We start from the raw sequence: 23,424 nt of genomic DNA on the forward strand, positions 1-23,424 counted from the left end.
GGATGCAGGAATTGCCCTGCCTGGAGTGTTCCCACCCCGAATTCCCGGTGGGAATGTGAGCAGGGCAGCTGGATCCTTCCCTTGGTGAACGGGATTATTGCTGGTGGGAATAAATTCCGCTTTGGGGAGCGCGGCTCTGCTTTCCTGAGGAGTTGGAGGCTCTTCCCTGGGAATCCGCAGGGATTTGCAGGAATTCCAGCCGGATCCGGGATGGGGAGGACGAGCTGCACCTTCCTTCATCCCTTCCCAAAGGAAATCCGGGAGCAGCCAGGACACGGCTCCAGCTTCGGCTTCACCGCTGCAGAGGACGGAAAATCCTTGGAATTTTCCTTGGATAGACGCCTCATTCCCACTGCCATCAGCGGGATTTATCTGCTCCAGCAGGTCCGGGTGCTTCTGGAGGGGAGAAGAGGAAGATCCGAAGGCGGGAGGAATTCCCGGAGCGCATCCCGAGTTTCTGGAAACGTCCAGGATTGTGGCAGGGAGAGGGAAGGAGGCAGGGACAGACCTGGCAGTGCCAGAGGCGCTGCCCAGCTCTGGATTCCGGCAAGGACAAGGCTTGGCCTGGATTTTGGAGCTTTTCCCGGTTTCTCTGCTGGGAATTGCTGGAGCAGGGAGGGAATTCTCGCTCGCAGCGGGACGGGCAGGGACATCGTGGGCAGGGACACTTCGGCTCCTCCCCGGCCTTCCTGGGGACAGGGAGGGACGGGAAATGAGGAGAGAAGCCGCGGGATGCGGGAGAGAATCTGCGGGATAAACGGAGAATCTGTGGGATGAGAGAATCTGCAGGTTAAATGAAGAATCTGTGGGATAAATGGAGAATCTGCAGGATAAATGGAGAATCTTTGGGATACATGGAGAATCTGTGGGATAAATGAAGAATCTGTGGATAAATGAAAAATTTGCAGGATAAATGAAGAATCTGCAGGATAAATGATGAATTTGCGGGATAAATGAAGAATCTGCGTGATAAATGGAGAATTTGCAGGATAAATGAAGAATTTGTGGGATAAATGAAGAATCTGCAGGATAAATGAAAATTTGCAGGATAAATGAAGAATCTGCAGGATAAATGATGAATTTGCGGGATAAATGAAGAATCTGAGGGATAAATGAAAAATTTGCAGGATAAATGGAGAATCTGCGGGATAAATGAAGAATCTGCGGGATAAATGGAGAATTTGCAGGATAAATGAGCAGATGGAGCAGCTCCCCTCGTGCTCCCCCCAGCCCAAATCGCTCCCCTTCCCTGCCAAGCACCACCCCGGACACTTTGGCTCAGCCCCCCGAACCCCGCGATCCCCCTGAGCCCCCCGGGCAGAGGCAGCAGCGGCTCCTGCAGAGCAGAGAGGAGGGAGGCACCCGAAGCAGTCCGGCGTACCGAGGGGACGGGAGGGGTCCCGGGCGGGGGCTGATCCTCACACGGCCGTCTCCTGCCCCCCGCTGGCCTGTTCCTTCTTCCTCTTCATCTTGCAGAAGCCGTGGAGGCCACAGAAACAGGCGAAGGTGAACTGGGGCATCACCCGGAGCAGGAGAGGCTCGGGAGCGACTCCGACCTGGAAGGGGGACAGGGAGAGGAGTCAGGGCAGGAGGAGAGTGGGGAGCAGAGCCCCAAAATCCCAAAACTGGGGCGTCACCCTGGACCAAGACACATCTCACCCTTCCTTCCTTCCTTCCTTCCTTCCTTCCTTCCTTCCTTCCTTCCTTCCTTCCTTCCTTCCTTCCTTCCTTCCTTCCTTCCTTCCTTTCCTTCCTTCCTTCCTTCCTTCCTTCCTTCCTTCCTTCCTTCCTTCCTTCCTTCCTTCCTTCCTTCCTTCCTTCCTTCCTTCCTTCCTTCCTTCCTTCCTTCCTTCCTTCCTTCCTTCCTTCCTTCCTTCCTTCCTTCCTTCCCTCCTTCCCTCCTTCCTCCTTCCTTCCCTCCTTCCCTCCTTCCTCCTTCCCTCCTTCCCTCCTTCCCTCCTTCCCTCCTTCCCTCCTTCCCTCCTTCCCTCCTTCCCTCCTTCCCCTTTTTCTTTCTTCTTCCATTTCCTTTCCTTTCCTTTCCTTTCCTTTCCTTTCCTTTCCTTTCCTTCCTTTCCTTTCCTTTCCTTCTTCTTTCCTTTCTTTCCTTTCCTTTCCTTTCCTTTCCTTTCCTTTCCTCTCCCCCTTTTCCTTTCCCCCTTTTCCTTTCCCCCTTTTCCTTTCCCCCTTTTCCTTTCCCCCTTTTCCTTTCCCCCTTTTCCTTTCCCCTTTTCCTTTCCCCCTTTCCCTTTCCCCCTTTTCCCGTCTCTGGCACTCAGGGAACAGCGGGATCGCAGCTCCCGGTGCCCGTGGAGCCGAGGATCGCCGGATTTCCCCGGCCCAAGGGCAGCGCTGGCACAAAGAGGCTCAGCTGGGCCCCAATTCCTCTTCGTGTCCATTTTTTAACAAATAATGCCCCAAATCCCAGCCCACGCCACGGCCCAACAGCTGCAAAATGTAATTCAAAATGTAATTATGCAAATGCAAGGCTGGGGGGGTTTAAATAAATAACAAATCCTCCCAGAAATGCTTTGACAGGAAAGCTTCGTTCTCTCCCTGCTCCAATTTTGAGCTTTCCATCAAATCCCAGAATCCTGGGGTGGTTTGGGCTGGGAGGGACCAGCCTTGGTCACCTCCAGGGCTGGAAGCTCCCTGGATAAATCCTCCTGCACCGATTTCGGATGATTTTACCCAGAAGGGGCAGGGCTGGTGCTCAGGGCGAGCCTGGATCGGATCCCAGTGATGAAATGGGTTTTGGGGCATCGTCACCTCCTCAGGCTCGGGGAACCCGCCCTTCCCCATCCACAGTTCCAAATCCCACAGGAGGAGTTCGGAGCAGCCCAAATTCCCAGCAGGAACGGAGCCGGTGGAGCCGCATCGGTGACAGAGCCGGGGGCGATGCCACATCCCCGCCTTCCCCTTTTCCCTCTTCTTTTCCCCCTTTTTTCCCCCTTTTTCCCCCTTTTCTCCCTTTCCAAGGGCGCAGCTGCAGCACACAGGCCTGAAACATCGCCTTGAATTCCCTCCTGCCCTCCTCGGCCATCTGGGAACCTGTCTGGGGGGCTCCCAAATTCAACCGGGAATTTGGAGCTCCCCAAATTCCATCGGGCCACGCCTGCAGGTCCCGAATTCAATCGGCAGAGCCTCTGCAGCTCCCAAATTCAACTGGGCCACCTCTGCAGCTCCCAAATTCAACCGGGCCACCTCTGGAGTTCCCAAATTCAATCGGCAAAGCCTCTGAGCTCCCCAATTCAATCCGGCCACCTCTGGAGCTCCCAAATTCAACCGGGCCACCTCTGCAGCTCCAAATTCAATCCGGCCACCTCTGGAGCTCCCAAATTCAATCGGCCACCTCTGGAGCTCCCAAATTCAACTGGGCCACCTCTGAGCTCCCAAATTCAATCCGGCCACCTCTGGAGCTCCAAATTCAATCCGGCCACTTCTGGGGGGCTCCAAATTCAATCGGGCAGAGCCTCTGGAGCTCCAAATTCATCGGGCCACCTCTGGAGCTCCAAATTCAATCCGGCCACCTCTGGAGCTCCCAAATTACCGGGGCAGAGCCTCTAATGAGCGCCCGGCTCTGAAAGGCTGCGGCGGGTCCCCTCTTTGTGCGGCCGCTTTTTGTGCTCGCCAGCCCCGCCATGGGATTGCGAGGCTGCCGCTGGTGCCGAGGGGCCCGCGGGGACCTCGGGGGGACCGGAGGGGACAGAGGGGACAAGGAGGGGTCTCGTTCACCTCCCAACCCCGCGGCCTCCCGGGAATGGAGCGGGGAAGGGAAGGGGAGGTGGGCGCAGGGGAAAGTGTGGGGGATGCTCCAGCGGTGCCTAAACCGCGTTTGGCCCATCCTGTGTTCGCTCCGGGGTGTTTAATAACCGAATTAAATATCCAATTAAATAAATAAACCGAATTAAATAACCAAATTAAATAAATAACCGGATTAAATAATCTGTCCATAAAACCCCCAGAAAAAACCACCCCAGACCTCCAGGCAGGTCCCCAGCGGTGCCCTGTGCCATCCCACGTCTCCATCCCCCCTCTCCCGGCTTTTGCAGACACAAAACCACCCCCAGAGCCTGGGGGGTCTGGCTGGGACCCCATTAGGGACCTATTGAGATATTTTAGAGGGGTTTGTAGCGCTCGGGCTTTTCAGGGCTGACCCTCTGCCTCCCATTCAGGCAGGGGACAATGATGAATGAGCCCCGGAGAATGGAGGCAGCCCCAGCTGAGCCTGACGCTCCTGTTCCCCTTGAAAAGGTGCAAAAAGAGATGCTGGAGGAGCAAGGAATAATTAAAAAAAATTGCAATGAACTGGCTGGGGCAGCGCTGACAGAAGCCCTGGCTGATTTGCAAGGGCTGGGAAGGCTCCCCAGCCCCGCGCTGCCCTTTCCATTCAAGGCAGAAGATCCTCGGGATAAAAAACTCGGCTGCGGCAGAGAAAATGCGCCGAGCATTAAAGATGTAAAGCTGGAGAATTCTCTTTAGTCGACTGCATCACCCCGGGCCGTGTTTGTCACTGTCACAGTGATGAATTGGGGGCTGTCTGCCATCAGCATGCTCACTTTAATAATGTCATTTTGCCTGGAAAATGATGTCTTTCTGGAGCAGCTGGACCCAGACTGTTTCTTAATCCAGCCATTCCCATTTCCCTGGGATTTTTGGGGCATCCGGGAAGCTCCTGGCAGCAGGGATGGGCTCAGCTCTGGTGACACTCCCAGGTGACACCGGTGGCCGCCAGCCCCAGGGATGCTCAAGCACCAGGATCTTTCATTCCAGCTGATTTTCCTCCCTCTCCCGTTTCTATTTCTGGAAGACACCCTGGAATTAACTTTTTAGCGAATCTATTAGAAAAAAAACGAGTTTTGCGTCTGAACCCCCGGATTTCGGAGCTGTTTTTGCTGCCAGCGTGCCGGGATTTTTCCTTGGGAAAGGAAATCATTTGCAATGGAAATCGGGGCTGGGATTTTTTTGCAGGGAGCCGAACGAATTAAATTATTTGTGATGAAACCGAGGAGAAAAAAAAAATCCTTTAATTTGTTTTTCACGATAACCTCTCCATCCATCCCCACATCCACAGCCAAGGTTTTTAGAGGGGGACTGATGGTTTTGGGATCATCAGCTCGGTTTTAACATCCACGGAGAAAAACCCCCGGGGAAAAGTCACAGCTGGGCCTTGCAGGGGTTCATTCCCCAGTCCCGGACTTTTCGGGGTGCTGGGGGATGCTCCATGCACAAAGTTTTGCCTGGGATTTTAGTTCCTTTGATTTCGAAGCATCCAAAGTTCAGCTCCTGCATCCCAGAACTCTGGGATGTGTGGACACGACCCCTTTCCCCACACTCCTCCTCCTCCTCCCAAAATCCAGCCAATTTAACATTTTTCGAGCCAAATTTTCGAACCCATTATTTCCAACCAATTTGGATTTTTTTTTTTTTTCCCCCTCTCCCCAAAATAAAAACTCGGAAATTTCGCTGCTTACAACCAACCCCGAGCCAAACCCCGCTTAAAAACCTCTTCCCTAATGAGCAGCCGAGCATTAAAAAAAAAATCCCAACAACAGAGGAGACAGAGGAGGGGATAAAAACCGACCTGAAAAGCAGCAGCAGCCCTTTAAGGGGAGATAATGAAGGGAGAAGATGTTGCCTGGCGGTGTTTGCAGAGAATCGCTAATTAAAACATCGCTTTCTGTAAAGTCTGCTGATCCCATTGATTCTTCCCCCCACACAGTTAATTTGCTGCTAGGGAAGGCAAAGTCGCCAGGGTCCTCATTATAAAAATTTCACTGGCTGCAGCTAATGGTTGTAATTAATAGGTGCAATAAATTTCAAATGGGCAGCCGGGGTGTTCATTAGCTCGGGGCTGACTCAGCACCGGTGGCCTCACCAGTTCCTAAATAATCCATTCCCAGGCAGCCGGGAGGAGGAGGAGGAAGCTGTAATTCCTCACCCAAGGCAGAGCTGGATAAATAATTCCAGGATTTGTGTCTTTTTTTTTTTTTTTTGTCACTTTATTTTTTTGTCCCGCCGCTGAATTTTCAGTGCAAACCTTCCCCCAGCTTTTCCCAAAAACCCGGATTTGGGGTGGGAGAAATTGAACCCTCAGAGGTAAAATATCCAAACATCTCACAGCCAGGAGTGGATCAAACCCAGGCGTGCCTTGGGTCGAGGATTTGGGATTTAATGTGGATTTTCATTTCCTGGTTCTTCTCTGAGCGTGCCTGCACATCCCTGAGCCAAAATTTGGGAGCTGGTGCTCCACGCCTGCACATCCCTGAGCCAAAATTTGGGCTGAATTAGGGAGATGTTTCCCCTGTGGCTGCACATTCCGAATTTTGGGCTGAATTTGGGAGCTGCTGCTCCTGAGCTCGAACGTTCCTTAGCCAAAATTCGGGAGCTGTTTCCCCTGTGGCTGCACATTCCAAATTTTGGGCTGAATTTAGGAGCTGCCACCCTTGTGCCTGCACATCCCTGAGCCAAAATTCGGGCTGAATTCGGGAGCTGTTTCCCCTGTGGCTGCACATTCCAAAATTTGAGCTGAATTTAGGAGCTGTTGCCCCTGTGACTGCACATTCCAAATTTTGGGCTGAATTTGGGAGCTGCTGCCCCTGAGCTCGAACGTTCCTGAGCCAAAATTTGGGAGCTGCCGCCCCTGTGGCTACACATTCCAAAATTTGAGCTGAATTTGGGAGCTGCCACCCCTGAGCCTGGAAATTCCAAATTCTGGGCTGAATTTGGGAGTTGTTTCCCCTGTGGCTGCACATTCCAAAATTTGGGCTGAATTTGGGAGCTGCTGCCCCTGATCCCGAACGTTCCTGAGCCAAAATTCGGGATCTGCTGCCCCCAGGGATGCCCAGGGGCTGCTGTGGCTCCGTGTCGGGACAATTCCCACTCCTGGCAGGACAAGCCCGAGCCTCTCCCAGTTTTTGGGATGCTCCAAGCCCAGATCCCGGGCTGGGGGTGCCTCCCTGGCTCACGGCGCTCATTAACTGTAATTAACGCTCTCCTGGGAGCTCAGGAAGGACCTGGGAGTGCTGGACGGGTCCGGCTGCTCCAGAATTTGCCTTTTCCGGGTGTTTTTGGGGACAGAACAATCCGGGAATGCCTTGGAGCCGCTCCAGCTCCTTCCAGCCCGGCTCTGGGATGCACTGGAATTTCCACGGCCGCCTTTTCCAAAACCGGCCGAATTCCCCAAAATGCTTTGAAAATTCCCACTCGATCCCGCTTTTTCGGGCCTGCCAGGAATGTTTTATCCCTGCAGCAGCCGCTGAGCCAGCGCACGGTGCCCGGGGGTGATGCCAGAGCGGGCTGGGAGCTTTTCCAAGGGGCCCTGCCAAGGAATTCTGCTCCGGGGGGCTTTGGTGGGAGAGTTTGAGGGGACCCATCTGTGGGAATGGGGTTTGTGGGAATGGGGTCGGTGGGAATGGGGTCGGTGGGGTGGGAATGGGGTCAGTAGGAATGGGGTTTGTGGGGTGGGAATGGGGTCGGTGGGGTGGGAATGGGGTCTGTGGGAATGGGGGTCTGTGGGAATGGGGTCTGTGGGAATGGGGTCGGTGGGGTGGGAATGGGGTCTGTGGGAATGGGATCTGTGGGGTGGGAATGGGGTCTGTGGGGTGGGAATGGGGTTTGTGGGGTGGGAATGGGGTCGGTGGGGTGGGAATGGGGTCGGTGGGGTGGGAATGGGGTCTGTGAGGTGGGAGCTGCAGGAATGGGGTCTGTGGGAATGGGGTCGGTGGGGTGGGAATGGGGTCAGTGGGGTGGGATCTGCAGGAATGGGATCAGCAGGAACGGGATCACCAGGAATGGGGTTTGTGTAAACAGGATCTGTGGGATGGGATCTGGGGGAATGGGGTCCGTGGAACGGGGTCTGCAGTAATGGGGTCTGTGGGGTGGGATGTGATGAGCAGGAATGGGATCTGTGGGATGGGATCTGCAGGTCTGCAGTAATGGGATCTATGGGGTGGGATGGAATCTGCAGGAATGGGGTCAGTGGGATGGGATGAGCAGGAATGGGATCTGTGGGATGGGATCTGCAGGAATGGGATCTGTGGGATGGGATCTGCAGGAATGGGATCCGTGGGATGGGATGAGCAGGAATGGGATCCGTGGGATGGGATCAGCAGGAATGGGATCCGTGGGATGGGATCAGCAGGAATGGGATCTGTGGGATGTGTCCATGGGATGGGGCTCCTGGGGAGCTGAAAATCCCGTGTCAAATCTCTCTGTAGAAGCCCTGGGGGCGATGGGGCTGGCAAACACCACCGGGAGATTTGGCACAAAGTCTCCAGACCGGGCTGCCCCACCAGTCACCCCCACCAGTGCTCCCAGTCCGCTTCCTCCTCCCCTCCCTGCTTCCTCCATTCCCCACCTCATTCCTGCCTTGCTAAAGGAAAAATCAATCCCATAAAAATCATTCCCAGGGCTGGGGATCACCGATATTCCTGCCTGGAGCTGTTTTGCCCAAAAAAAGACATCAAAATATCAACAGGGGCCGGTGTTTGGGGCTGCCCCACCCCTGGAAGTTAAAGGAAAAATCAATCCCATAAAAACCATTCCCAGGGGATCACCGATATTCCAGCCTGGAGCTGCTTTGCCCCAAAAAAAGACACCAAAATATCAACAGGGCCGGTGTTTGGGTCCGCCCCATCCCTGGAAGTGTCCAGGGCGGGGTTGGAGAGGGCTTGGAGCGATCTGGGATAGGGGAAGGAGCTGGATGAGCTTTAAATCATCCCAGGAATCCTCGTGGTGACAGCAGGAACCATCCAGAGAGGATTTTCCTTCCCCAGCGCCACGTTTTGGGTTGGAAATGGCCAAACCGGGGCTGTTTTGGGTTCCTTGGCCCCGCTCTCATTCCAGCCTCATCCCAGGCTCATCCCAGCCTCATTCCAGGCTCATTCCAGCCTCATTCCAGCCTCATCCCAGGCTCCCATTCCCGGTTTGGAGCAGCCCCAGGGCGGGGGTGGAAGGACCAAGCCAAGCGTGTCCCCCTGCCCGGCCTGAATGGCTCTGGGCAGGCCTTGTCACGGGTGAATTTTCTGAATGAGCAAATCCTCATTAAAAAATAATTAAAACAGCCCGGCGAGATTGGCTTAATTCCTTTCATTTTGACGGATGGTGTTTGGTTTTGATGATTTATGTGCCAGCTCTCCTGCTTTCATTGTTGGAACTCATGGGATTTCATGATTTTCTTCCTTCCACACCTCCTTGAGTCATGGGATTTCAGCTGAACCTCGGCTTTTTTCCCCTTTTTTTTTTTCTCTCCAGGGACTATTATTTTTAAAGATGCATTCCAGGCTGGTGAAATAAACTTGAAAGCCTGACACCCAAATGAGTCAAAGCTCAGGAAGTGAGAAAAGAAAAAGCAAAGAAGAGAGAAATTGCTCGTTTCCTGCTTGGGGAGGGGGAGGTGGAACCCCGCAAGGTTTTTGGGGTGGGCGTGGGGGCGGTGGGGGATGCAGGGATGGGGTCTGTGGTGTGGGGTTTGTGAAAATGGGGTTTTTGGGGTGGGATCTGTGGGAATGGGGTTTGTGGGAGTGGAATCTGTGGGATGGGATCTGTGGAAATGGGGTTTGTGAAAATGGGGTTTTTGGGGTGGGATCTGTGGGAATGGGGTTTGTGGGAGTGGAATCTGTGGGATGGGATCTGTGGAAATGGGGTTTGTGGGAATGGGGTTTGTTGGAATGGGGTTTGTGGAGTGGGGTTTGTGAAAATGGGGTTTGTGGGGTGGGATCTGCAGGAATAGGATCTGTGGGATGGGGTTTGTGGGGTGGGGTTTGTGTAAACGGGGTCTATAGGGTGGGATCTGCAGGAATGGGATCTGCAGAATGGGATCTGTGGGAATGGGGTCTGTGGGAATGGGGTCTGTGGGAATGGGGTCGGTAGGGTGGGGTTTGTGTAAATGGGGTCCATGGGGTGGGATCTGTGGAAATGGGTCTGTGGAAATGGGGTTTGTGTAAATGGGGTCTGTGGGAATGGGATCTGCAGGAATGGGAACTGCAGGAATGGGAACTGCAGGAATGGGAACTGCAGGAATGGGAACTGCAGGAATGGGAACTGCAGGAATGGGAACTGCAGGAATGGGAACTGCAGGAATGGGAACTGCAGGAATGGGAACTGCAGGAATGGGAACTGCAGGAATGGGAACTGCAGGAATGGGAACTGCAGGAATGGGGTCTGTGGGATCTGCAGGAATGGGATCTGTAGGAATGGGGTCTGTGGGAATAGGATGTGCAAGAATGGGGTTTGTGGGAATGGGATCTGAAGGAATGGGGTCAGTAGGGATGGGATCTGCAGGAATGGGGTCAGTGGCAGTGGGATCTCCAGGAATGGGATCTGTGGGATCTCCAGTAATGGGGTCAGTGGCAGTGGGATCTCCAGGAATGGGGTCAGTGGCAGAGGGATCTGCAGGAATGGGATCTGCAGGGATGGGATCTGTGGGATCTGCAGGAATGGGATCTGTGGGATCTCCAGGGATGGGGTCAGTGGCAATGGGATCTGTAGGAATCGGGTCTGTGGGATCTCCAGGAATGGGGTCAGTGGCAGTGGGATCTCCAGGAATGGGATCTGTGGGATCTCCAGGAATGGGGTCAGTGGCAGTGGGATCTCCAGCACCCCCTTCTCCTCTCCCTCCGCACGGACCCCGCCGACTTTTTGCACATTTAAAAACTCCCCATTTGCCAAGCCCTGCCCTGTAACTCAACCCTTCCTCCTCTCCTGCTCCTGGCCACCACCTCCCCTCACCCTCCTCGTGGAGCCGCGGCCTCCTGGGGTCACCCCTGCCAGCTCTGCGGTGGGAGACGGGGCTGGACCCCCCCAAAAAAACCCGGACCCCCTCCTCCCCCTGCTGCCATCACCCGGGCAGCGGCTGCGACCCTCGGAAATACCCTCGGAATACCCTCAGAAATACCCTCGGAAATACCCCCGGCCTCTTCCCGGTGCTTTTGTTCAGGGGGATGCAGGTGGGGATGCTTTGAAGCGTGCGGGAAAAAGCTCAGAAACGCCAAAGAAAAGCCGCTCCCGGTGCTGAATGGGGACGGCCCCGCCACCCCCGGGCGACTTTTGTGTCCCCACCCCTCCGGGAAGGCCCTGCAAGGCTTCAGTGCCCCCTTTCACTCCTTGTTCGAGCCCCAAATAAATGCGGGGGGCTCGGAGGTGCCTGGAAGGTGCAGCCCCTCCCCTGTGTAGCCCATGGCTTTTCGCCCTACATGAGTTCGGGAAAGCAATCACATAGGAATAAAAAGCCATAGACCACAGCAGAGGGCTTAGCCAGGATAAGGCAGCAGACTTTGGGAAAAGGGAAAGGAGAACGGGGGGGAAATGACTCTTTGGGATAAGCTGTGCTCCCTGCCCGTGACCTGCTGGGAGCACAGCCCCAAAATCAGGGCGGGATTCCACCCCAAAATCAGGGCTGGATTCCACCCCAAAATCAGGGCTGGATTCCATCCCAAAATCAGGGCTGGATTCCATCCCAAAATCAGGGTGGGTTTTACCCCAAAATCAGGGCGGGATCCCACCCCAAAATCAGGGCGGGTTTTACCCCAAAATCAGAGCGGGTTTCTACCCCAAAACCAGGGGGGTTCCCATCCCAAAATCAGAGTGGGATCCCACCCCAAAATCACGGCTGGTTTCCACCCCAAAATCAGAGTGGGATCCTATCCCAAAATCAAGGTGGATTTTTACCCCAAAACCAGGGGTGTTTCCACCCCAAAATCAGAGGGTTTCTACCCCAAAACCAGGGGTGTTTCCACCCCAAGCCCCCCTCAGCACCACGGAGTGGCTTCTCCTGGGTTTTCCACTGCTCAGAGGGAGCGATCCCAGCCTGGAATGTTCCGTGTCCCAGCAGGGAGCTGACCCGGGCAGGAGGACCCCGTGCCCCGTGAGGAGCTGGGATGGCAGGGACGGCCGGAATTAATTGGAGCAGCCATGGAATTGTTGATTTTCCCCTCTCTCGGTGTCCTGGCCACGGCCCCAGCTCATCCCTGGCAGCACCTGGCATCCTTTCCTCTTTCCAGAATCCCAAAAAACCTGACAAACTCGGAGCCACAACCCAGGCTGCACAAATGGAGCCGCACAAATTCCCACCTGCACATCCCCGCGTCCCTCTCCGAGGAGGAGCGGCGGGATAAATCCCATTTTTAGGGAGAAACACTCACCTCGGGGTGCAGCCTCACCCTGCCCCGCAGCTGCTCTGAAAATCTGACTTTTAGGGCCAGCAGGGGACTCGCCCAGGGAGGCTGAGCAGGAGCTGCAGCCCCGCTGCCCCCACAGCTCACCTGGCTGCAGGTGGGTGCTCGGCCAGCTTCATCCAACAGAGCCGCCTTTGTGGGCTCAGACAAAGGCCCAAAGAAAAGTTTGGCTTCCAACCCTCCTCCCTCTCTCTTCCTCCCCCCCTCGGGCCTTTTCGGGGGAGTTTCCGTCTCTGGAGCCACCAAAAGAGGCGCTGGGGACAAGGTGACGCGTTCCTCAGGAAAAGCCTCTCTGCACCTGGAGAAGCTCCTTGGGTGGCACCAGAGGTGCCCCGGCTGTCCCTGGGAGCGCTCCGGCCTCTGCTGCCTCACCCCTCTCGTTCATTAGCGCCTGTTAATTGCCAGGAGCTGATGAGCTCAGGGTGGGGGAGTCCCCTCCTCACCCTCCGCAGAATCCCTGGGAAATGCAGGTTTTCCAGCCGCGGGGATGGGAGGCAGGGAGGGTTTTTGCTGTGGTTTGCAGTAGCGGAGAGCACGGCTTTGACCTCCCCAGCGAGCTCCTGGAGCGTGGGGCAGCTCGGAGCTGGCGTTTTCCCAAGGTTTTCCCTCTTTTATCTCCCGTGAGTGGCGAGGGGGAAGAGCCACGGTCCCCTCTGGGTGTCCCGAAACACGGAGCACCCCTCGGTCCCAAAACTCCATCCCTGGGAGCAGGTGCTGCACTGGGAGGATCTTTTGGGGGGCACACCAGGAACCCCACACGGCTCCCCCTGCCCTGTGTGTCCTGCACCCACCCACCCCCAAATCCCTCGGGATCAACCCAAATCCCTCGGGAAAAACCCCAACTCCTACAGATCAACCCCAAATCCCTATGGATCACCCCAAATCCCTCGGGAACAACCCCAACTCCTAAGGATCACCCCCAAATCCCTATGGATCACCCCAAATCCCTCGGGATCAACCCAAATCCCTCGGGAACAACCCCAACCTCTACGGATCACCCCCAAATCCCTCGGGAACAACCCCAGCTCCTAAGGATCACCCCCAAATCCCTAGGGATCAACCCAAATCTCTCGGGAACAACCCAAATCCCTAGGGATCAGCCCCGATCCCATCGTGGAGAGACACAAACCCATCGCTTTGTCCCTCCTGGCTCTCTGGGACGTGGCCCGGCCTTGCCCCGGCGGTGGCACCTGGCAGGGCACGGGCTGCTGTCCCCAGCACGAGGACACGTGTCCCTGCCGGTGCCACCGTGCCCTGTCCAAGCCTCAGGGACCCCAGGAGTGCCCGGAGGCTCCGGCCGAGCGCGCTGAGCTCACCTTTGGCAGCGCGGCACGGTCACCGCGGGAAGGGCCCGGTGCCAGCGGGGACAGGGCTGGAGCGGCAGCGCCTTCACCATCACCATCCTCATCCTCTCCTCCCCAAGCCCCGGGGCAGGGGGTGCCCGGAGCTGCTCGGGGGGGTCACCCCGCTGCTCCCAGCCCGACAGAGGGGGGGTCTTTGGGACCCCCCAACCTTTCTGGTGCTGCTCTCATGGCTGAGCTGGTTGTGCTGCGAGGGGCTGGGAGGGAGGGAGGGAGGGAGGGAGGGAAGGAGGGAGGGAGCGGGGTCAGGTATTTCTCCATCCCCGGCTCGGCAGGGCCGGTAACAAAGGCGCTATTGAACTGCAGCCGCTCTGGTCTGTGAAGCAGAAACCTCTTGTATCTCCTCGGGTGCCTTTGATCTGCCTCCCCCGGTGGGATGGGGATTACTCATGTCCTGCTGCTCGGGCACCGCTGCCAGCGCGGCCCGGGGAGGGGGACAAACCCCCCGCGGGGGTCTCGGGGAATGTCACACCCAGCCCTGCCCTTCCCCTGCACCCCCGAACCTCGCAGCTCCCAAACTTTCGGGGAGCCACGAGGCGCTGGGCCGGGAGGAGCCGCGCTCTGCGCCTCGCATTCCTCTCCTGTAATTAAAGCCGGTGCGCTGGGCGGAGGGGGAATTTCCCAAAGGGTTTTACTGGCGTCTGGACAAGGGTCAGACAATGAGAACATTTGACAGGGTGCCCAAATCCGCTGTATCTTGGATACGCTCAAAGCCTCCCCCGTGCTCCTCGTCCCAGGCGCTGCTTTGGGGGAGGTTTGGGCAGGTGGGGACGGCGCGGGGGGAGCTTGGGGACTCTCACGAAAGCCCCGCAGCCCTCAAGGCAGCCAGGCTGCCCCAAAAATGCCAACGCTTGAACATCACAAACCCTGGAAGCGCGTTCCCGTCGGGATTCGCCCGGAAATCCCGGGCAGAGGCACCGAACGCACCTTGGAGACTCTCAGCGCTCGGATCGATGCTTTAAAAAGGGTTTTGCTGCCTTCAGCAGGTCCCTGCCTCCCTCCCTGGGGATTATCCTGGTTTTTCCAGTCCCGGGGGATATTTAGGATGCTCTGACAACCATCCCGGCTTCCCAAAAGCACTCGAGCGCCTTTGGAAACCTCAGCCCCTCCTGCCGCTCCTGTTCCCCCCTGCAGAAATCCCTCAGCACTCGGAGAGGCTCGAGTGGGAGCAGGGGGGGGTCCCCTAAATGAGGCCACCCGAAATTAGAGCTCAGGAGGATCCTCCACGGAGCCCAGGGCTCCCCAGCAGCGTTCCCGAGGCTCATTCCAGCTTTTCCCAGCTCCCTGCCCGCGCCCCAGGCGTGCGGAGAGCCCGGGACGCGTGCGGGAGGCTGCCCCTAAATGAGAAACGAGCGCAAATAAAACCCCCGGGGAGAGAACCGGGACGGACAGACAGACAAACAGACGGACGGACACTCCAGAGCAGAGCCTGGAACACCTCGTCTTCCACAGAGATCCACACCAGTCTCATCCCAAGGAGGTGGAATCAGCCTCTGCTTTGGGGGAATCGGCTGCAGCTCCCCCAGCCCCCAAATTCCTGGTGGATTTTTAAACTTTAACGCTCAGATTTTGGGGAGCAGCTCGAGCCAGAGTTTGGGCAACAATCCGTTTTCGAGCTGTCTTTGACAAGTGGCTCCAGCCCGGGCAGATTAAATCTCCTAATCACATTTCCGAGGCGCCCGGGATCATGATTTGGGGATTTAGGGAATATTTGTCATTGTAATAATGTCATTTCCCAGCCTTTCCCTGCTTCTCCAAGTCCTTGTGCCTGAACTTTTTGGCTTCGTGGGAACATCTCCCATGGGAAAAGGGAGGCTCCGGAACATTTGCGGTGCAGCTGGAGGTGCAGCGGTTGTTGTTTGTACATCCCGTGGATGGGGCGATTCCGGGGTTATTTATGGATTTTAATCAGCTTTCTCATCACCACCTGATTTCCCACTGCGAGCTGCCTGAATCTTTGCAGAATTCCTGATAAATCTTCCAGGGATAAAAAGGGGGAAGCTGAGGAGCCCCTCAGATCCTCAGAAACTCAGGAGAGCAGAGTTCCCCCTGCTTCCCTGCGGAGCTGAGGGTGAGAGTGTGGCGTCTCCAACACCTTTATGGGAGAATTCCAGGGAAATGCTCTCCATAAATCCCTGTTTTCAGCCATGGCAGCATCGCAGGCAGGGCCCAGCTCCCTTCCCTGGGATGCAGCCACGGAAAATCCACTTTGGGAAGGGCCAAACCTCTCCTGATTTTCCAGGTGCGCACAAAACCTGGCTCCTTCCAGAGCACAGAAACTGCTCTGGTTTGTTTGGAGGAGGGAAAAGAAATCTTTCATTCCTGCACCTCATTCCCATTGGGATGTTCCTGCCCATCTCCCTCCAGGAGCTCAGACGCTGCTCCCTCCAGCCCAGGAGGTGTTTTCCTTCTCCAGAGGGAATTCCAGGCTTTCCCTGCAGCAGGAATTTGCTGAGGGGGACAGCGCTGTCCCCACACCAGGCAGCTCCACGGGAGTGGCTTTTCCATGGAGCCTCAGGTTGCGGAAATGTTCCCCCGGGACAAGTTTGAGCCAGCAGGGACATTTCACATCTCCAGTTCGTTTGTCCCACTCAGCTTCAGGCACAAAACCAGTTTCAACCTCTCCTTCCCACTTTTCCATCTGGAGCAGCTCGCCACTCGCAGCCCTCCTTCCCTCTTCCCCACAGGATTTATTTTAGGTGAAAAGGTTTTACTTTGTACCAAGAGAAAAAAAAAATCTCCTCCAGCCCTAAACGATCTCATTTCTCATCTTGCTGGGAAAACTCGGGATAAATTCATTTCTGTTCGCTCTGCAAACCAACAAATCCATCCTTGAGCAGGGAAGTGACCCAGAATCCCAAAATCATGACTTGTGAATCCCAGGTCACAGCCCAAATCCCAAATCCTTCTGCTCAGCCTCACTGCCCTTTGCAGAGCCCCAGCTCCCCCGGATTTATTTCCATGGGAAATAAATGATGGGAGAGGCAGAGAGAGAAGGGACGAGATAACGACCCAGGTCTGTTCCTGCTCACTCCATCCATTTTTCCACGGAGCCCATTAGGAGAGGGCGGCAGCAGCTCGGGGATCCAGGGAAGGTCCTCACTAACAAGATCCTCCCGGGCCTTTTAGCACATTCCCGGTCACAGATTGCTCAGCTCCCGCTGGAATTAAGTCTGGGCTGCGAGGCAGGAGCTGCCGCAGGAGCCGGGGGGGAATTGGTCTCGATTTGCCAGAGCAGCTGCAGGGCCGGTGAGGGATGGTTTGGATCGGGAAGGGGTGGGGGATTGATGGATGGATCGGGATCAATGGTCTGGATCAGGATCAATGGTCTGGATCAGGATCAATGGTCTGGATCACTCAGGGATGGGTGAATCAATGCTTTGGATCAGGATCAATGGTCTGGATCAGGCAGGGATGGGGATGGATGGTCTGGATCGGGATCAATGGTCTGGATCAGACAGGGATGGGGGAATCGATGCTTTGGATCAAGCAGGGATGGGGATCAGTGGTCTGGATCAGGATCAATGGTCTGGATCGGGCAGGGATGGGGGATCAATGGTCTGGATTTGGATCTGGATCAGGCAGGGATCAGGGGTCGATGGTCTGGATCACTCAGGGATGGGGGATTGATGGTCTGGTCCTGGCAGGGGTCAGGGGCTGGTCCTGGCAGGGGTCAGGGGTCAGTGGGCTGGTCCTGGCAGGGGTCAGGGGTCAGTGGGCTGGTCCTGGCAGGGGTCAGGGGTCAGTGGGCTGGTCCTGGCAGGGATCAGGGGTCAGTGGGCTGGTCCTGGCAGGGGTCAGGGGTCAGGGGACTGGTCCTGGCAGGGGTCAGAGGTCAGGGGACTGGTCCTGGCAGGGGTCAGGGGTCAGTGGGCTGGTCCTGGCAGGGGTCAGGGGTCATTGGGCTGGTCCTGGCAGGGGTCAGGGGTCAGTGGGCTGGTCCTGGCAGGGGTCAGGGGTCAGTGGGCTGGTCCTGGCAGGGATCAGGGGTCAGTGGGCTGGTCCTGGCAGGGGTCAGGGGTCAGTGGGCTGGTCCTGGCAGGGGTCAGGGGTCAGTGGGCTGGTCCTGGCAGGGACGTGGAGCTGCAGCTGAGCCAGCCTGGGCAGTGCAGGAGCTGGATCCTGGTGAGGAGTCTCTGCTCCTCTCAGAACTGCAGGAGCTCCAGTTGGGACAGGAGGGAGATGGGCTGAAGGGGCCGGTTCAGCGGCCAGGAGTGACCAGAGGAACAAAGAGATGGAGGAATCAGATGGGGAAGGTGAGGAAAGAGCCCTTTGGGTCTATGGGGACACTTTTTCCAAGGGTGAAAGGAGAAGGGAGGGTAAAACCCTCAGCTCCAGGTGTCACTTCAGCTCCCTCAGGGTCCTTCTGTGGGCTCAGCCCATCTCAGGTGAGCCCAGGAACTCCAGGGACATCACCCCGGGCTAAAACTTGGGAAAAAAATATCTCAACCCTTCTCCCACATCACCCTTCAAGGCTGAGTCCTCCAGGGCAGGCCTGGGGGGCAGTTCCTGGGGATTTAGAGAATATTTGTCATTATAATAATGTCACTCCCCAGCCTTTCCCTCCTTCTCCAAGTCACCATTCTCAGACTTTTTGGCTTTATAGGAACATTTCTCATGGAAAAAAAAAGAGGCTCCAGAACATTTCTTGGACAGTTGAAGGGGCTCAGCCTCACTCAGCCTCTCCCAGGGTTTGGGAATCCCTGTCAGGGCACCGAGGGGCAAAGTTTGCTCTGGGTTTGGGGTTTCAGAGCCACGCTGAGGCCAGGGAAGGACCTGACAGCCAGGTCCTCACCCCAGGACCGTCCCTGGTACAACAGGCAGGGGCTGAGTGTGGGAAATGTGGGACTGGAATGAGAGACAGCGCAGGGATCAGCCCCGAGAGAGGGAGCAGGACCAGCCTGGAGCAGCTGCAGTGCCGGGGGCATCCTCGGAGCCGGGTCCGAGGGGAGGCAGATGTGGGATATTGGCACTGCCAGCCCTGAAATTCCCTGAAATTCCCTGAAATTCCCTGAAATTCCCTGAATTTCCCTGAAATTCCCTGAAATTCCCTGAGATTCCCCGTTTTTCCCTGTTCCCAGATCCATCCCGAGAGGTGACACAGGGTGGCACCTCCAGCAGGAGCAGGGAACACCCGGAGCCAGCCCGGAGCTGTCCCCTGCTAAGGGACAGCCACCCTAGCAGGGGTCCCAGCCCCACGGAGACACCCAGAGGTGCTCTGAGTGTCCCAAACCTGTCCCTGAGCCTGCTCCCCCTGCCTGGAGCCAGCCCTGCTCCCACACATCGCTGCTGCCGCTCTGCCACCACTCCCTGGGGACACTCAGACCCCGGGAGGGGACACAGAGATCCCGGGAGAGGACACACAAACCCGGGAGGGGACACACAAACCCCGCAGGGGACACACAGACCCCGCAGGGGACACACAGACACCGGGAGGGGACACACAGACCCCCGAGGGGACACACAGACCCCCGAGGGGACACAGAAACCGGGGAGGGGACACACAGAGCCGAGAGGGGACACACAGACCCCAGGAGAGGACACACAAACCCCGGGAGGGGACACACAGACCCCGGGAGGGGACACACAGACCCCGGGAGGGGACACACAGACCCCGGGAGGGGACACACAGACACCGGGAGGGGACACACAGACCCGGGAGGGGACACACAAACCCCCGGGAGGGGACACACAGACCCGGGAGGGGACACACGAACCCCGGGGAGGGACACACAGACCCCCGAGGGGACACAGAAACCGGGGAGGGGACACAGAAATCCCGGGAGGGGACACACAAACACCGGGAGGGGACACACAGACCCCGGGAGGGGACACACAGACACCGGGAGGGGACACACAGACACCGGGAGGGGACACACAGACACCGGGAGGGGACACACGAACCCCAGGGAGGGACACACAGACCCCCGAGGGGACACAGAAACCGGGGAGGGGACACGGTTTGAGCCCCTCTGGGCACCCCCAGCCTGCTCAGCGGAGCGGGGCCCAGGGCTGGGCTCTCCCTCCCCTCTCCTCAGTGGCACTGAAGCTTCTGGCAAGGAAAAATCCTCATTTTCCTGACTCCAGCCACGTGAAAACACCGCAGCACACACAGAGCCCCCGGAGCATCCCCCAAACCCAGGCGGGAGCCACCGGGACCCATCCGGGCTGCCCGGACCCCCTCGGGACCCTCGAGCCGGTACCACAACACACCTGAATTAACAGCGGCGAGCAGGTGACGCCAAAATCGCTGCAATTCCTCTCTCCGAATCCTTAATCTGCTTTTCCCCGGCTGACATCAGCGCTCAGGTTGGTACACGCACCGCTTCCCTTATCTTTCTTTGGGATTACCTCATCGGAGAGGACCTGGAGAGCCTCCCTCTCCCTTTTCCCCCCCTCTCCCTCTCCCTCTTTTCTCCTCTCCCTCTCCCTCTTTCCCCCTCTCGGGGTTTGGAGCCGCAAGTTTGCAGCCGGAGGAGGGAATGGCTGGGATGAAGCTCCAGCAGCACCCCCAGCCCTGCTGGCCGCATCCTTCCAGGATCCAGGGGGATCCAGGGGGATCCAGGGAGATCCAGGGAGATCCAGGGGGATCCAGGGGGATCCAGGGGGATCCAGGGGGATCCAGGGAGATCCAGGCAGCTCCAGATCCTCTCCGTGCCCTTCGGAAACCCAAACGCTCCTCCCGCACCAGGCGGAGGCTCCGTGGGGTTGATTCCCCTTGCAAACAATGCCCGAGTGTTTGCACACACACACACACACACAGAGCCCCCGCTTCGCCTGGGGGACACAAAAAAAAACTTCAATTTGTCCACAGGAACACCCGTTCCAAGCCTGGAATCCAACAGTTAACGAGCTGCCGTGTAATTAGCTGATAACTGCCTTAGCATGTGTTGCATGTAATTCTCTGTCAACATAAATAATGGGAATGTAACACGAATATACCCGCGCAACTCAGAAATATTCATACGGAGATGAATTTTGGCCAATTCAGGATTATTTTCACCCAAAACAAAGCCAATTTCATTTTTTTTTCCCGAGCTCACCAGCTAGCTCCACAAGAACAGAACCACAGCAAGCCACAGCCACCCTTCAGCCACGAGAATTAAATCCATAAATCCCCACATTTTCAGCTCGGGATTGCTTTGGGATGCTCCGGGCTGGAATTCCCGGGGATGCTGCCCAGGTGAGGCAGCCGGGAGCGGGGGGGATTCAGGTGCTCCAGCTCCGATCCCACCGCGGGCTGAGCGTTCCCCCGGTGCCCCCTCACGCTCTCAACTCCTGCAGGCAAAGCTCCAGACAAAGAAAGCGAGAGAAAAACGCCGTCTTACTTTTTTTTTTCCTCCTCCTTTTTTTTTCCTCCTTTTCTTTTTTTTTTTTTCCTCTTTTTTTTTTTTTCTCATTTTTTTCCCTCCTTTTTTTTTTTCCCTCATTATTTTTTTTCCTCCTTTCCCGCTCCTCTTTCCCCCTGTCCGTCTCACCCGCGGGACTCCAGCGATTCTTCTGGGAGTTGCTGGGGTGGGGGGAAATCCTGCAAAGCAACTTCAGGAGGCTGCGGAGCCCATCGGAGGCAGCGGGGAGGGCTCGTCCGGCGGAGCAGAGACGGAACAAAAGCCCGAGCGCTGCTGAATTAGGTGCCTTTCCTAATTGTAAAGGAGGATTGTGAGGCTGTGTGTGGCTGCGGGGAGGGAGGGGGCGGGTGAAGGGGCGATGGGGAGAGGCCTCCATCCCTCCCTCCCACCCGGCTGGGCCCGCAACCCCGAGCCGAGCTGCTGCATAAATTATCTCCTGCTTAAATTATCTCCTCTTCTTCATCCCTGCCTCCCGAGCCGAGCATCCCCCGCTCCCCGCATGGAGGATGCGGTACCCGGGGCAGGGTCCCCGCTGACCCCCTCCCCATCCCCGGGAATTCCAGCCCGGAGCATCCCAAAGCAATCCCGAGCTGAAAACGTGGGGATTTATGGATTTAATTCTCGTGGCTGAAGGGTGGCTGTGGCTTGCTGTGGTTCTGTTCTTGTGGAGCTAGCTGGTGAGCTTGGGGAAAAAAAAAAAATGAAATTGGCTTTGTTTTGGGTGAAAATAATCCTGAATTGGCCAAAATTCAAGAGCCTCTCCGCGGCTCTCCCCGGCCTTTCCAGCCTCTCCCAGCTCTTCCCGGCTCGCCTCTCTCCTGCTTCCCCCGTTCCTGCTTTGTCTCCGGCCCCGAGCAGACACAAAAGAGCCTCTGACCTGGGAGGAGAAATCTCCTTTTCCAGGGAAAGAGGAAAAAAACCCATCCGAGGTCTCCGGTGCGCGCTCAGAGCAGGCAGGGGGATTAAAAATAGCTGGGCTAGCTCGGAAAGGGAGGCAGCATTGCTCCCCTAATGAGTGTAATTAGCGGGGTGAGGATGGAAGCGGCTTTCCCTGCTGCTTTCCCTGCCTGCCCGCGCTCTTCCATTGGGGTTTTTTTGGGGGGAAAACCGGCTTTTTCCCACTTCCAGGAGCCGCTGGGGCAGGGTGCAGCTCTCGGTGCCTGGATCACCTCGGTCTCCAAGCAGCGAGGTTCAGACAGGATTAAATCCCAAACGCCCATCCCGAGTTCTCCGGGGTTTGGCAAAGCCAAGTCGGATTTGGGACCTTTTTTTGTTGTTGTTTTTTTTTGTTCCTTTCCGCGGCTCGTTGCTGTCCCTCCACCTCAGCTCTCCCAAATCCCGGGGGACACGGCCCTGGATGGGGGACAAGGACCCTCCGTGCTCTCCGCCCTCTGAATGACTCCAAAAATCCAAATTTTAGCCGCTAATTTCGGCTGCGGGGATGTGGGGGAGGCGCGGGATGGGCTGAGGATGGAGCAGCGTCCATCCTGCGCATCCTTCCCCTAAATGAGGGTGGGACAAGCGATGCTGGGGCAGCTCATTAACTCCTGGGCCTAATGAGCTGCTCCAAGGAGCCTGGGATGAGGGGAAAATGCTGGATCTGGGCACGGGATTGCAGGGACAGGAGGTCCAGGAAGGGCTGAGCCATCTCCCAGCATCTGCTCCTCTCTGACATTGTGCTCACTTGGGCTTTTTTTTTTTTTTTTAAATTTTTATTTAATTGTCTTGCTGTCCCTCATTTGCATAATCCCCCATAATGCAGCGCAGCAGGACTTTTGCTCTGAGCTAATAAATAGAGGACAAAAATAAACGTGTCATGTAAGATTTGCTTCCATTCCTTGCCTTTGTGAGGGAGCTTTCACCGAGGGATGACGCTGCCGGCCTTGATCTCACAGGAGCACGAGCAGCGATTTCCCCGAGCCCCTGGTGCTCAACTTTGCCAGATGTTTCCAGCTGAACTCGGCGGCGAGCAGCAGGAAAAGGCGGCTGTGGAACACCGGGATGCGCCTCAGGCAGCCCGGGGATCGCTCCCAAAGCTCTTCCCCCAAATCACCCCACCCCAAAAACGTCCCCCAGCCCACCAAAAAGTTCCTCTCTGTGTTATTTTTTTGCGGTGATGGGCAGGCAGGTGCCTGAAGCGGTTTTTTTTGGAGTGTTTAATTCAGAATTTCGGAGCGCTGGGATTTCCTCGCCTCCCCAGAGCCTTGCCCGGCTCTCCTCTCACCGTGGTGTTGAATTACTGATGAAATTCGCTCCCTGAGCTGAGGAAAAGGAGAAATCGCTGTGCCAGGAGTGGGATCACAGAAAGCACAAAGTGTGTTTGCTGCGGGAGGATTTCCCCCTTGGCTGGATGAGAATTTATCCGTCCCCTTCCAAGAAATGGGCTGGATGGAGCTCGGGATGGGAACAGCAGAGATCCCACCCCAAAAACAGCCTCAGCAGGCTCCGAGTGTCAGAACAGGACTCTAGAATGAATTTGCTGGGTGTTTTCCCAGGATGGAGCTGATCTGGAAGTGCTGGAGAGTCCCTGGAATCCAG

General features: G+C 56.6%; 1 protein-coding gene across 6 annotated transcripts; it reads right to left on the bottom strand.

The window, feature by feature from the left end:
- Positions 1–275: 275 nt before the first annotated feature.
- Positions 276–21,173, bottom strand: BLACAT1 (BLACAT1 overlapping LEMD1 locus). 6 transcript variants are annotated; one of them, XM_058855967.1, is made up of 3 exons: positions 21,016–21,173; positions 1,382–1,556; positions 276–396 (listed from the first exon to the last, which is right to left on the bottom strand). In XM_058855967.1, the coding sequence occupies exon 2, from the start codon at positions 1,518–1,520 to the stop codon at positions 1,419–1,421; it is 102 nt and encodes a 33-aa protein (XP_058711950.1). In that variant the 5' UTR covers positions 1,521–1,556; positions 21,016–21,173; the 3' UTR covers positions 276–396; positions 1,382–1,418. The 6 variants fall into 6 exon arrangements, with proteins under 6 accessions (XP_058711950.1, XP_058711948.1, XP_058711949.1 ...); XM_058855965.1 differs by lacking the exon at positions 276–396 and adding an exon at positions 584–689; XM_058855966.1 differs by lacking the exon at positions 276–396 and adding an exon at positions 658–685.
- Between the last annotated feature and the right edge of the window lie 2,251 nt (positions 21,174–23,424).

Source organism: Poecile atricapillus, chromosome 23 (genome assembly GCF_030490865.1).
Source record: "Poecile atricapillus isolate bPoeAtr1 chromosome 23, bPoeAtr1.hap1, whole genome shotgun sequence".
NCBI classification, from domain to species: Eukaryota; Metazoa; Chordata; class Aves; order Passeriformes; family Paridae; genus Poecile; species Poecile atricapillus.

What these genes read in the sequence shown, in the direction of transcription:
- BLACAT1 (XM_058855967.1), bottom strand. Translation starts at nt 1,520, where the DNA reads ATGCCCCAGTTCACCTTCGCCTGTTTCTGTGGCCTCCACGGCTTCTGC.